The sequence below is a fragment of the Lissotriton helveticus genome, chromosome 2_1 (assembly GCF_964261635.1).
Source record: "Lissotriton helveticus chromosome 2_1, aLisHel1.1, whole genome shotgun sequence".
NCBI classification, from domain to species: Eukaryota; Metazoa; Chordata; class Amphibia; order Caudata; family Salamandridae; genus Lissotriton; species Lissotriton helveticus.
This window is the reverse complement of record NC_136059.1, coordinates 1,940,898,790-1,940,913,006: the sequence shown is the minus strand read 5'-3', so window position 1 is coordinate 1,940,913,006 and position 14,217 is coordinate 1,940,898,790. Positions and strand designations below refer to the sequence as shown.

Sequence of the window (14,217 nt, the reverse complement as noted above, 5' to 3'; positions counted from 1 at the left end):
AAAACAAGGATAAAGTTGTTAAGGGACCCATTTATCTACTTCCTTTGATGAGCGAGACGGCTCCTGCTAGGAACTTGGGGTTTTCTCATCGTCTCACCCATTGGTTGTCCGATAAATGGAACCAGCACACACACAGTGCTTAAACTGTGAATAAAAAAAGAAAAAAATAGGTGCCATGGCAAGTGAGTAGTCAGAAAATTAAAATACCCCCCACTTTGATCCTTACCTCGAATGCCATCAGGTGGCGAAACAAATAAGCCATGCCCAGGCTACATGAGCTCCCTTCATCCCACCTTCCTTCCATCTTTCTCTCCATCCTTTAGACTATCATGCATCCATCTGTCCATCTTTTCATGTTTCCATCCAGAAGAAGAAAACAACTATAGTGTTCAGCAACAGTTCTTAGTGGTGATTCGATATGGGCATACAGTGCCAATCCAGCTTTACGCAAATGGTCAATGCTAGATGGTCATAACACCTGGCATTGACCATATCGATTCACCACTAAGAGCTGTTGCTGAATACTATCGTTGTTTTCTTCTTTTCTTTTTTTATCTCCCCCAGGTCGTTTCACTTATCGATTACATCAAGGTAAAATATATACTCAAATTAATTGGGGTATGGTACAGCTTTAGGTAACACATACTTCTGACCGTCCTCCCCATGAGTAGTTTAGTTTCTCACTTTTCACGGTCCAGACGAATTGCCTCAATAATTTCTGATGTATTCATGGCAAGAAACATGTTGACCTACACCTGTATTCAGAGCAAATTTGGATCATTACATCCACTCTGACCTATACCTGGTTTTAGCATAACCGAGGGTTCCCTACATTAAATTTTAGCTTTGTTAACACCTTGAGATATTTTTAATCCACCACTCTACTCAATTATAACACTTCTATGTAGCACCTCACACTTCACTGCAGCAGCTCAAAAGAACTCCGGCAAAGAGCCCCCCTTCTGGCCCGATGGGCATTGCAGTGCCGGCCCAACGAGGAGCTGCCCTATGATGAAGCATGACACCCCTGAGGATACGGGCCCTTGCTTCTGAAGGATCAGATCTCAGACTTGATCCCTCAGGCACCACCGACCTCTTTCCACAATAGGAACTGCACACCTCTGTGTATACTGTTACATTGCCTAATAAGAGAAGTTTTACGGTTTAAGTCCTTTTGTACACACTGAATGTGTGAAAAGTAGTTCCACTACATATTATTTTTATTTATTGGATAAAAGGCAATGAGCGTTATCACAGTCTGACATCTCTGTATTGAATCCTTCGTAAGAGAGTGAACACTGACCATAGCACATTTCTCAGTTTGTGGCTTGGAGCTGTTTACTACCTACACTTAGTTTTGCATTGAACTATAGTCTTTTAACCAGTTTCAGAGCTTTTCTACCCATTTGTTTAAACGGAACAACTATGTTTGACCTGCACTGACAAGAAGACAATGACGCACATACAAAACTTAACTCTGTAAGTCTTTTCCTTGGATGAGACGTGTACATGATGTTGACCGTTCGTGAAAATCAGTTTACTGCAAAGCACAAAGCTTAAGCTTCACTGCGTTTCAATTTCTTCTCATTGACAGAAAGGGTGCCGTCCTACTAGTGATGAAACAATGAACGCAAAGAAAACGGAGCAGTAGCCATTTATTTCCCAAAGAAGACCCGCTCTTGTGGCTTGAGCACCTTCTAATGTATACGATAAAACCTTGTTCCTATCATTACCATGTAGGAGCTCCAAGTAGTTCCATAGCATTATTGCTCTAAAAGTGAAAATCCTATGTGTAAAAGGTGTTTAAACTCAATTCGTTTATCAACCCCCCACCATCTTGATGTCCATGAGGAAAGCAAGTCTAATTGGACCTGCCCCACTTTGTAGTCCAAGGGCATACTGTATTTAAATAATTAATCTTTGTGCATTACAAATCACTGACTCAATGTGGCAAGTACGCACACAGTAGATATCAGGTGATATATTTCTAAGAAAGACTACCAAGAACTTCACAGTGGCCAGGAAGAGATCACCAAATCTTATCATAGTGACTCTGAGATGTAGTTACTTGTAATTGTATTTGGAAAACGCCATTTGCCAGAGTGAGAAACAGAGGGGGGGGGGGGGCAAGTCATTTGGAGAATGCAGCTGAAAGGTGATTGTGTGGACATATTTGTATATATTCCATCATCATTAAAGCAAAGAGTTTGTCATGAGGAATATTAACTTATGGTCTGAAATGATTACATCTACTCCATGGCAAGGCCTGCTCCACTAATGGCTAGATCAGAAGAAGGCATGGTCCCAAAACTGCTTGTTCCATCACAGGAAAAGTTTGGTTCAAAGGTGTTTGCTCATAACTTCATATTGTAAATTATATATACATCAGTACTAGGCTGCGGTGACTAATGTGTGTTTTGTATTTCACAATAAATAGCATGTGTGTCTTCAGGAGTTTGTATCTTTCAGGAGTTTGTGTTGAGCTGACAGCATTGTAATTGTTATGTTTCTAGAACCTGCTTTCTACTTTGGTGACACCAAATATGAAGTTGATGAAAGTGCTGGTTACGTGGAGGTCCGAGTATGGAGAACAGGAACTGACCTATCCAAAACAGCCACTATCACTGTACGGTCCCGGAAAACAGAAGAATCGTCAGCAGAAGGTGAGAGTCTTTCAGTCATGGATGCTCTGCGCTCCTCAGAGTGCCCGCCCTCAAAGACTGCTAGACACAGGAATCCATGACGGTCAAAGCATGATCTGGCCAAAGTAGAGTGGTGATCGGTAGTTATTTTGTAAACAAATAAGTACCCAGGGCTCTCGTCAGGAGGCACCTTGCAACAGAACTAACTACTGACCACGAAAGGGGGTACAATATGTGGCATAATGGCCAGAGCTGCTGACTTTGGAGCTTGGGAATCAGGTTTGAGTCTCGGCATTGACTCAACATCCTGTGATTCTGAGCAGAACACTTAATCTTCCCATAAATGAATGTGTCCATAACTGGTGCTCATGAAAAGCACCGGTGCTGATGATTAAGTGCTGGTGCTGAGTACTGGAAACCACCGGCTCAAATTAAGCATGAGTGGTGATACTCTACAAGACCTTGCACTAATGCTTTGAACCCTAGAATCACAGCTCTTTGTTGGAAACAGGAATACTTGAGGCAGGTGCCTTTATATTCCGATGCCAAATGATGCTGATGGTACTGGGTACAAAAAGTTAGATCAGACAGATTCTACAGGTAGGCCTTTCAGAGTCCGGGTGATGGCACATTATGCAAATGGAAATAATTTTCAATTTGACAGAGCACTGCAGATGAACAAGTGCTTGAATGGTTCATTGTCATTTGCAGCTTCCTTCAAGTCTTTTAAGACTCATGGAATAGAAGTATAGCCCCTCCCACATGTCTAATGAGTATTGTACTCTAACACTATATATCGTTCTTTGGATTCATTCAGCCTAGTGTCAGATTGGGCTCGAAAGCAGGGAATTTTTTGACCACTTTATTTGCTTATCACATTATTTAGCCTACTTATTAGAACTGCAACACTATTTATAGTAGTAGAGGTTGACTGAATTAGCTGCATTCCTTATCTGCTAATGCTTTCAAGACTCAGCCATTCCACGGGAATTTCCAATTGGGATTTTACCTCCCATATCTGATGCAATCCTCCGCCATAGCCATGTCCTTTGGCTAAAATGACCCCCTCTAGGATAGGGCCCACCAAATCTTTTCCCCTCCATAGTTCAGTCTGCAAGCAGGATGCAGAATGGATGGGCAAAGTTTTCTCCCCACAGATCCTCTAGCTTTCAAGTGTCTAAGAGCTTTGGACCTATGGAAGAGGCCATCTTAGCATGAATTTTAGTTTTAAGCCATGACCAATAAGTCATAATATATTGCAAACCATGAACTGTGATAAAAATATGTGTCCTTTTGTTCTTTCCACACAGCTGGTGTGGATTATGTGGGCATCAGTCGCAACCTGGACTTTGCCCCTGGGGTCAACATGCAGACTTTCCGCGTGACTATCCTCGATGATCTGGGGCAGCCGTCCCTGGAAGGATTGGAGACCTTTGAACTCGTCCTGCGTATGCCTATGAATGCAGTGCTCGGGGAGCCCAGCAAGACCACCATCACCATCAATGATACCACATCGGATTGTAAGTGGCCGTGTCTTATGATTAACCTCTGTCACATACTTACTGTAGTTTAACAGAGACACATAGTCTGGCATTTAAAGCATAAGAAGTGGGATAATATCTTCTAGTGATCCACAGTATGGTAAAAAAGACTTTTAGTAGGATTCATAAATCCTAGTTCCTACAATGAAAGATGTTGTATTTTGTCTTTGAGTGATTATGCCCTACGGTTGGAGAATCTAGAATTTTACATGGGTTCTGAAAATATCAGTCGGTGAGAAGACTCGTCTTAGTGGGAGAATGGCTGCTTTTCTTCTCCTGCTGGTTGAAATATACTCAATTTAAAATCATCCTGTGTATCAGGCATCCTTCTTAAAAAAAGAAAAAACATCACTTTTTGCCCGCAAGTCTACCAATTAGAGCAAACCCTGTCTTCACACTTTCTAAGACCTCATCCCCCTGAATTTAAAATGTATTTGGTGGCTGCTAATACTTCTTTTCAAGAGATACTGTTTCACAGCTTAAATATCCACACTGTGAATCATCTTGTGATTGAACATTCTTGCTTCCTGCTTTCAGGCTTAACCATAGTTTTCATTACCTAGTGCTGTGGCTAAACTCCGCTTTTATCAGTTTATTTAGTTTTGTGGTGCAGTAAAAATAAATGTTCATCATCATCTTCTATAAGAAGAACAACTGGATTACCCACTCTCTAAAAACGACATTTTCATATCCCATTGAGAAATATAATGTATTGTATGTTGTGACCTGTTTTCAGTTTATATGTATTCTTTTTTATACAACATGTCCAACCATGAACATAATGTATAAAAAAAACTTAAATGAGGTTTCATATGGTGATTAAATGGCTTCTCTGGTCCACATGTTCATGTATCACTCGAAGCAGGGTAACACATGCCTTCACGCCCTCGTAACAGCATAACATTGTGCACTACCAAGTAGCTCGTTTAAATAACGATAGTGAGTTAAAACCAGAAAATTTTCCAATTTCATTGCATACCTAATCTCTCAAATTGTTGCTGTTAATTCTTTGTGCTTAACATGAAATCCCATATACGGCTGAATTTGCTTGAATCATTGATAAGAGTAGATGGTATTAGGAATCGAGAGTAGACAGCATAGGTGGTTGAAAGCTGCAAATGGGGGAGTGATGAGATAACAGAAAAAAAAGAGCTCTCACCTTCTTATGGAAGTGGAATGTGGTCTGGGCCTGGGTTGCTGTGCCAGATTTTGTGAAATAACAAACAAATGTTATTGTGTTTGTTTCCAGTGCCCAAAGTTCAGTTCAAGGACCCGCTGTACACTGTGAAGGAGAAGGATGGCCAGGTGACTGCTATCATTTACCGGAGTGGAGACATTAACTACCGCTCCACCGTCCGCTGCTACACAAGACAGGGCTCGGCCCAAGTCATGATGGACTATGAGGAGCGGCCGAACACTGACGACTCCCTGGTGGTTTTCCTACCCGGTAAGTCACCCGCGTTTCTGAAGAAGACATCATCTGCACAACAGGGCATTCTGCAACGTGCAGAGGGCAAGCAAACCCTGCAGGAAACAGCCAATGTTGAAGAACAATATATCATGGCTTGTCTCCACTTGGGTGAGCATTAGAATTGGCTTTGCTTGGCCAATCCTACTCCTGCCCCAAGAAAGGTGGATTAGCTGTGCATTGCCAAACCTACTGCTTACCCATCAAAATAATTGTAAGTATAAAGTGCAGTTCGATGGCAACTCAGTTCTAGAGACCTGTCATGTAATATGAGGTTGCTGCATCCAAAACACATCGGAAATCCATTTCTGGGGACTTCGTGCAGAAAAGAAAGGCTATTTCTTTTAAATGCTCTTTTCATTGGGCACATTTTCATTGAGTTTCCATGTGTTAGGAGTCATTTAACAGCAAGTTACGCTCATTAATGACTTGCAAACAAAGGTACTCATTAAAGAATGATGGGAAACTAGAAGTCGTGCTACTGGGCCCACAGTATTGATTCCAGCCAGTATTGCCACCCCTATTTCTGAGCATCACTCGTTTTTTGGGCCGGGTATGGGGAATAATATGTTAGACTGGAATTACCAGGTTAATTTCAATATGCAGGTCCCAATTACGAAGGCTTTTAAGTGGACATATTCCACTAGCTTTTAGCAGTTGACAAAAAAAAACAAAAAATCTATTGTTTTTCCCTGGGGCAGTTCTAGTAATCATTATCCCAGTGTATCTTGAGCGGTAGGCTTGTTGTAGTTTCCAGATGCTTCAGTGTTTTCCAGTTACATTTCTTACCATTGAGACTACTTCTGAAGAGTCTATGGGATAATATTCTTCAGCTTGTGCACAAGGCGCCCGATGTACAAACTGTGTTTGTGGATGCAAATCCAATCATAACTTGTGCAACCACAAAATCAAGAGTACACAATGTGCTAAAGGTACTTTGTGAGCCAGAAATGTGTTTATGACTTATAAAGTGCCTTTATAGGAGAAGAAGAAGGTGGCACAAAAGGGCACCCCTCACACCTTTGCAATTCGGAATGCTATTTATTTGTATTGTGAGACCACAATTTTGATCTTAAAAATTAATTGAATCGATACCGACACATGACTTAGGGCAGTATCCCATTCGAAAATGGAAGCTGCCCCCATGGGACATCTTCCACTTTGTGAATGGTGGTAGGCAACCTCAAAGAGAACTTGTAGTGGTCCAGGGGACCTTTGCATGCTCCATTAATGTCAGCATATGTACATTTATTTAAAAAAACTGCGGTTCCTTCGAAAGGGCAGGGGCTGCTTTTAAAAAGACTGATCAAATGCATGGAGTATGAACGCGGGAATTGATGTCTGCTGTCTCTCTTGGCCTCCATCCCTGCATTCACGGTTGTCTATAGAAGTTCGCAAAATGACTCCTGCCTCCTACATATTAAGGAGGCAGGAAGTTTTCCGACGTTCTACAAGTGTTCACTTTCTGTCACATCACACAATGAAGTGCAGGTCACAAACCTGATGATGTGTCCGAAATTCTGTCCCTCTGGACCGTTTCTCATGTGACTTTGTGCAAGCAGGGGCTGTTTTTCCGTAGTGGGACACCTTTTTGGAACAAGGAATAATGTCCCGGTCTTTGCCCAAAAGACTGAATGACAATATGCAGTTTCCCAAACTTTATCAGGGGCAGGAACAACCTGTGAATCTGCCCAGCTATTAAGACTTGGGGCACTGGGAACTTGTGGTACTTGGTACATGTGTCCGACCAACCATCCCTGAACTATTGGTTCATCAACTAATACATGTCTCTGCCCAAATACCCGATTGTGCAGCCATGTATCTATCCATGCACCCCTTCATCACTTTGTCAATCTGTTTACATTTATATCTGCCTATCTATTTTCCAATAGACTTGCCTGTCTGCAGATAGGTCTGCCTGCTGATGTCTCTGAGTGACTGTTCATAGAACAGTATTCATAGTATTCATCAAGCTCACTGACTTCTACTACACCTATGTCTGAGCTTCAATGGGCTGGGCAGTAAAGACACCTGCCCATTATAGCGCTACAAAACTACAAAGCTCTTCTGGCCCATTAACGCCTGCTCATTAGTCTCCACCGGACTATCCGGTCAATGCCTTGTGGTCTTTATTGTCAAAAAGATCAATGGCATGAAAAATCTGCAAATAAAAGTGACTGGAATAATATAGAAATGGGTTCAGTGATCCCAAAGGTCAATCAGTTGGTGGGAAGGTCAGCACCTCTGTCTGGGAGAAGAGAATCACGTGTTTAAATCTATCCTGGTCAAATGAAATTGAAAGTGTGCACATCGGGTATTCCACATACAAGGTAGACACTACCAGTCCAGTGGTAGTGTGCCTTCTGGTTGTAAAAAGACTGAGGGAGAAATTTACGATGCTTTTTAGTGTGCGCAAACGGGTCTTAGACCCATTTGCGCACGCTAAAAAGCATGGATCCATGTACAAACAGCATTTTGCGAGTCACAAATAAATTGCAGCTTGAAAAATACTGTTTTGCGACTCGCAGTTAGGAAGGGGTGTTCCCTTCCTAATAGCGACCGCAAAGCTATGTACCAATATTTTGCGACCGCAATTTTTTCCTTTAAACACACTGTTGTACATGCCAAATAGCGCCTCGCAAATGCCACACAATTTGCAAAGCGCTATTTGGCAGGTCGTACATCTGGCCCTGAGTTCAGAGACAGTTTCGAAGCAATATTCTAATGGGCAGTCAAGCATGTAAGGGAAATGGGCCTCCTGCTCTGGTTGTGTAGTAAAAGATGGCAATATGTTGTATTACAGGGGCCCATCACATCTCTGGTCACCGGTGCCACTGCACCTGCTTCAACATTAATACCTACGCTCCTGGAGTCAGATCCAAGGCCAAGTGTACTGATATACTGTTCGCAAAGTATCCAAGTTGGCAAACTGACCTATGTAATGTTGTGTTAGTGCACCAAGTTACCATTCACAGGGAGTCCCAGATTGGGCAGCTTAATGAATATTAACTAGGTAGGTCACAATTTGCACCCACTGTCAATTGGCTACAAACACAGGAATGGTGGCCTGCGAGGGACAGCAGACCACCATCTCTGCGTTTTCTTTACCAAACAGAAAACCACTTTTTTAAAGTAGCTGGTGTTCCTTTAAAAAAATTAACGTTTTCCGTTTGGAAAAACATCAGAGGAAACATACAATGGACCCCTGGAAATCTGGCTACTCATCTTGAGGCTGACACCATCATTCCCACAGAGGAAGGGATCCCAGTGAGACCTCTTCCTATTTGTAAATCAGTGACTGCCTCCTTTGAGGTGTCGGCAAATGTGCCATGGTTTGCATCCAGAATTGCTGGTTTGCAATGGGAATGGCGGTTGCAAGCCGCTGATACATTGCAAATGCATTCAGAATTGTAATTTGGAAGGAACCCCCCCTTTATGCCCCTTCCAAATTGTAATGCGATGAAGGTCGCAAAACCAATTTTACAAGTCAGAAAAACTTTTTAGACTGGGTTTTGTACATTACAAAAATAAATGTTGCAATCGCAAACCGAGTGATTTTGCGAATCGCAGGGTTTAATATTTTGAAATCCTTTAGTACATCTGGTCCCTAATTTATCCCAGTCGTATTTCAAAGATCTGTTCAAATCGCACACTTGTTTCTTTCTCTGTAGCAAATCGGTTATGATTTCACAATTCTGGAATGAAGTAACACCGAGGGCCTATTTACAGTTTCTCAGGTAATTCGCCAGAGAAGTATATTTTGCTAATCACGATACTTCACGCAGTATTTGTGGTATTACCAAGATCTTAGCTTTAAACAGGGAATAACATGCCGAAGCAGTTTGTTCTCCTGGTTATTTTTTTATGGATGTTAGAGTTGCGGTGTTAGCCACAACTTTTTTGTGGTCATAACAGGCCTGGCTATTCTAATTTATGTTGTAGTGTTACCCTATTTTTAATACCACATGACTGTATACAATTCACATTATGTTTGCCACTGTCCGACCTTCTACAAATGTTGATTGCGGGGGCTCCTTAGCGCAGAAAATGAGTGGAAGAATTAAACCTCACCTGGGAACAACTGTACATAAAGCCTCGTGCTCTCAAGCACTTACATTATTTTCAGGAAGACAAAGGAAAAACATGTGACAATGTCTTTTGTAACTTACGTAAGTTGATCATTACACAACTGACATGACATTACTGCGTAGGCCTTCTCCGGCCTACGGAAGTAAGTAGATTGTCAGCAAAGTTGTTCAGTCCATTAAAGGGATTGGCTGTATCTAATGGCTCCTACTTTTAGGTGGATACAAGTAGTAGCGCAACATTAAGATAAAGTGATTTGTCCAGGGTCACATAATGTGATCAAGCAGTGAAGCCAGGATTTAATCTAAGAACTCCTGCTTCCAAGGCAAACAATTTGGTCATTGGAACACAATGTAGCATGATCATATTTTTTGCATAACATGTCCCTGATTTCCCTTTAGAACTTCCAAGGGTGTGTTCCATTCTGGATGAACTCAGTTTCCTTTCTGATGTGTTGTTGATGTTGGAGATGGAAATACATGCTGGGTCTTGTGCACATATGCACCCAGATCTGTCACAGTGCATTCAAGGTTCTGTAATGATCCATGACCTGGACTGAAGCCTTGTTACCAAATGCAGCCCCCCATTAGCAGGATGAAAGCAAGGAATCGGACACCCATGCTACGCCTGCCAAAATGTGATGACACTTCTCCTTCCGCCTAATGCAGGCGCTAATGATGATCTTATGATATAGAGGAGCTCCAAGAGGTCAGGTCCAAACATGATCCATCGCAGGGTGTTTATTACTGAACTTCCCACAGCCGTAGAGAAGCACTTCTAACCGGGGCCATGCGGTGTGTGGATGTCCACTCTTGAATGTGCACCTCCTGCTTCATGACTCGCCAGTCAATGCAGGCTCACTGTGGGCGAAGTATCCGAACATCACCTTCTCTTAGCACACATCCATATATCATATCTAACATGTGACAAATTTACGAAGATCCAGGAGAAAAACAGATTTAATTTCTTAGCCGATTATTGGTCAAATGTGTATGGAACCTCCTCTTCACCAACAAACTACATAACACATATTAAATTCACACACATGATCACTGTGATAATGACTGGTCTTCTTATGACCTTACTGAAATCAACATGGACATCAATTAAGGGTAGGCACGAAAGCAGCTGCCACAATTGGACGTCATTTAGGGGTCACCAGGGGACGCAACTTGCCCTTTGCTACCCCTTGCCCTGCCTTTGGGACCCCTGGCCTCAGAGGTAGAACATTCTGTGCCAGGGACACAGGGGCAGCTGGGGCTCAACTCTCTTTATTTTCTGGAGAAAAAAATTATTACACTACTAGTGAACAAATAAAATATATTAATCCTTAAAAGTGTAATAAAGAGTACAATACGCTGGAATATGCCCTTCCGTGGAGGTGAGGTATGTAAAAAATGCTTTTAAATGTATGTTGTTTGCCTACTTGTAGGGGAGAGTGTGTTTATGTATGAGTGAGTGTATATATGTGAATTTGTGTGTATGTGTATGTGTGTGAAAGTGGAGGTCAAAAGGTGTGTGATGTCACTTCCGCTACACCTGGCATTTCCGTGAATTGACGTCCATGGCTGCCACCCCTGCCACAGCCCTTGAAACCGCTGGGCTCAGGGATCATGAAGGAAGCAAAAGGAACAGAAGGTAATCAGGATTACAAAAGCCCTGCTTAGTTTCTGTAGTTTCCACACCTTGCCCTTCCATTAGCACCTCTGCAGAAAATAGCATACTTTTGAGGGTGGCATGTGAAACACGTCTTCAAGCCTGCCATATTCTCAGGGCTCAATGGGTGTGTCAGGTGACTTCTCCTATCCCTAGCATTTTGGTGAATCAACGTCTATGGGAGGTAATCTTGAAAATCCCTCCCCCATATTCTAATGCTGTGATGGTGGAAGTGTTGACGGCACTGCCTCCTTCCTCTTCCTTGCAGGTGACAGTGAGAAGCCTTGTGTGGTGACACTTGGAGACGACTCGATCTATGAGGAGGAGGAGGAGCTCCGGCTAGTCCTCGGCACACCGAAAAGTGACTCTACCTTTGGTGCATCCATTGGGGAGCAAAACGAGACTCTGATCAAGATCAAGGATGAGGAAGACAGTAAGTTTTCAGACAGTAATGTATGTGATAAGATTTTATGCATGCTGTAATGTAATGTAATAATGTATTGAATAGTTAATAAAATATCACAATAAAATGTGTAATATATTTCTGATAAAAAGGAGAAAATGCATTTAACAAAATAATATAACTTTAAAATATTAAACAGCAGACCCCAGCCTGAGAGGTATATGGGATGCTGTGTATTAAAACATTAATCTGCTCCTTCGGATAAAAACATCAGTTAAATACTGAAAAAAGCAACATACACTCCCTCTTTAGGTCCCAGACTCACACATTACATGGCAGGTTGGGTGTATTAAATTCTCCATCCAAAAGCCTCCTTTGAGATAGTACGTGTGGGTTATCCATGAAGAAATGTGTCCTGTTCCTGCTCCTCAGTTTGGGCTGTACGTGTGAAAGCACTGAACACTGTACTTGAGTGAGAGACACACCACGGTTTCTCCAGTGTGCATACCTGGCCTCATGTTGGACTTTGGAAAACGTCAACACGTCTTCTGCTCTCTCCCACAGAACCAATCATCAAATTCTCCGAGATCAAGTACAGCATCAAAGAGCCACAGGAGCCAGGCGAGATTGCTGTGGTGAAGATCCCCGTCCTGCGCCTGGGAGACAGCTCCAAAGTCTCCATCGTCAGGATTCACACCAAGGACGGATCCGCCACCTCCGGAGAGGATTACAACCCCATGTCTGAAGGTAAGCACCAGCACATTTCGCCAGTCCCTGCACGCAAAGAGAGACCACTCGGCTCTTGTGAGATCTAGTTAATCCCTGTGAAAAGCTGAGCAATGAACAGGGTGCCACATCTTGTCTCAGCAGTCTTTGGCTGTCAATTCTTTGTGACTGGAACAGTAGGACTGATAGAAGTTTTGACCATAACTGTTATACTGTTATATGGGATGTGGTTGAGCCCACCACGGTTTTTAGAGACCCGGGTGCAACCCGATGAGAAAGTATGACGTGAACAGGGTGTTCGAGTGTCCACAATGCAAATATTAAAAATTATTTTGGCGGCTCAAGGCCGTATTTGAGGTACTGGGTATCGGGTGTTTCCCCAGGAGGCTGAGAGCTGGTTTTGTTCCTGGGGGCCGATTGTGATGCTGCGGGTTGGTATATCGCTGAGCTTGGGAGCACTGTGTTTGCAAATTGTTATGGATTTAAAAGCATTGCTACAGAGTTGGTTTTAGATCAGCTCCAGCAGTTTTCAAGCAACAATAACAATGCCAAAATAACTCTGGGGATTAATGTTCCTGCTACAGTGAGAGGATCATAATTTTGTCTAGTGGCAGTTTTGACTTATCTAAAGTAGCCCAGAGGTTTAACATGCCTGCTGCAAAGTTTGTGTACGATGCAGATCACAGAATTGTATTTTATGTGGATAGCTCTGTAGGTTACTGCTTTTGTCATAAAGGTCCTTTAGTTACTTGCAGTTAATAAGTTACAATTGAGGTATAGCACAGTGCGCTATGAACACCCATCAAAGAGCTGCATGAAAACTGCAGGATACAGGTTAGAAAGTAGTTTTTTTCATTCTTTCATTATCGTAATGTTGTTAAAAAGGGTTTGTTTGGGTAGAAATAAGTTATTATTAGTAAATCCAACCTCTGTATTAGTTTTGAATCCTGAGTCCCGTGTTCTCCAGACCAAGCACACTTAAAAAATGCCTACCACTATGGATGACATTTGAGTTCTACACCTTGTAGTAACCTTTGTCTTATGTAACATTTTCTGTACACGGATTTACACATGTATGATTCACTGTCTGTGTATGTGTGTGCGATGTAAGTGGTCTAACACTCTACACTAGTATTAGAGGCACTATAAAACAAATGAAATAAATGTGAGAGAGCTATGGAGAGATAAGAGGCACTGTTGGAGAGTGATAGTGAGGGAATATATGGAGGAAGAGGTCATTGGGGGGGCGTCCAAAAATATTGCCGCAGTAGAGCCAACAGTGCTAAAGCAAGCCCTGTCATGCCACTTACTGGGGTGGAGGATGCTAACATCCCTCGAAATGGTGTTTCATTCTGTTCTCAGCTTCTTGACAGTGGTCAACAGTGAATGTGTGTACTTATATTTTAATGTATGTTTCATACTTGACATCTTATTTTTTGTGTTCTCTGTAAGAATGTCTGTGGGTATGACTGGGTATCCTGGTGCACTGTTACGTCATTTACTATGCTTCAAAAGCCAATACTATTGAATATATAAATAACAATGTGCTGTAGAATGCACAATTTTTGCAATTTTTCCCCACATTTTCTTGGAGGGGAAACCCTCCCCGAAACTCTCCTTGTAGTGGTCAGGCTCACTCGCTCGCTATGCAAGGTGCAGGGGCTGCTCTGACAAAATTTGCCAGGGCTGCTTTGG

General features: G+C 42.4%; 1 protein-coding gene across 1 annotated transcript in view; it reads left to right on the top strand.

The window, feature by feature from the left end:
* Positions 1 to 14,217, top strand: part of FREM3 (FRAS1 related extracellular matrix 3) — a 203,339-nt gene that overhangs the window by 140,716 nt on the left and 48,406 nt on the right. The window contains exons 7-11 of the mRNA XM_078676872.1: positions 2,514 to 2,663; positions 3,953 to 4,162; positions 5,433 to 5,630; positions 11,662 to 11,826; positions 12,361 to 12,543. Of these exons, the coding sequence (XP_078532998.1) occupies positions 2,514 to 2,663; positions 3,953 to 4,162; positions 5,433 to 5,630; positions 11,662 to 11,826; positions 12,361 to 12,543 (906 nt within the window). The remainder of the gene's footprint in view (positions 1 to 2,513; positions 2,664 to 3,952; positions 4,163 to 5,432; positions 5,631 to 11,661; positions 11,827 to 12,360; positions 12,544 to 14,217) is intronic.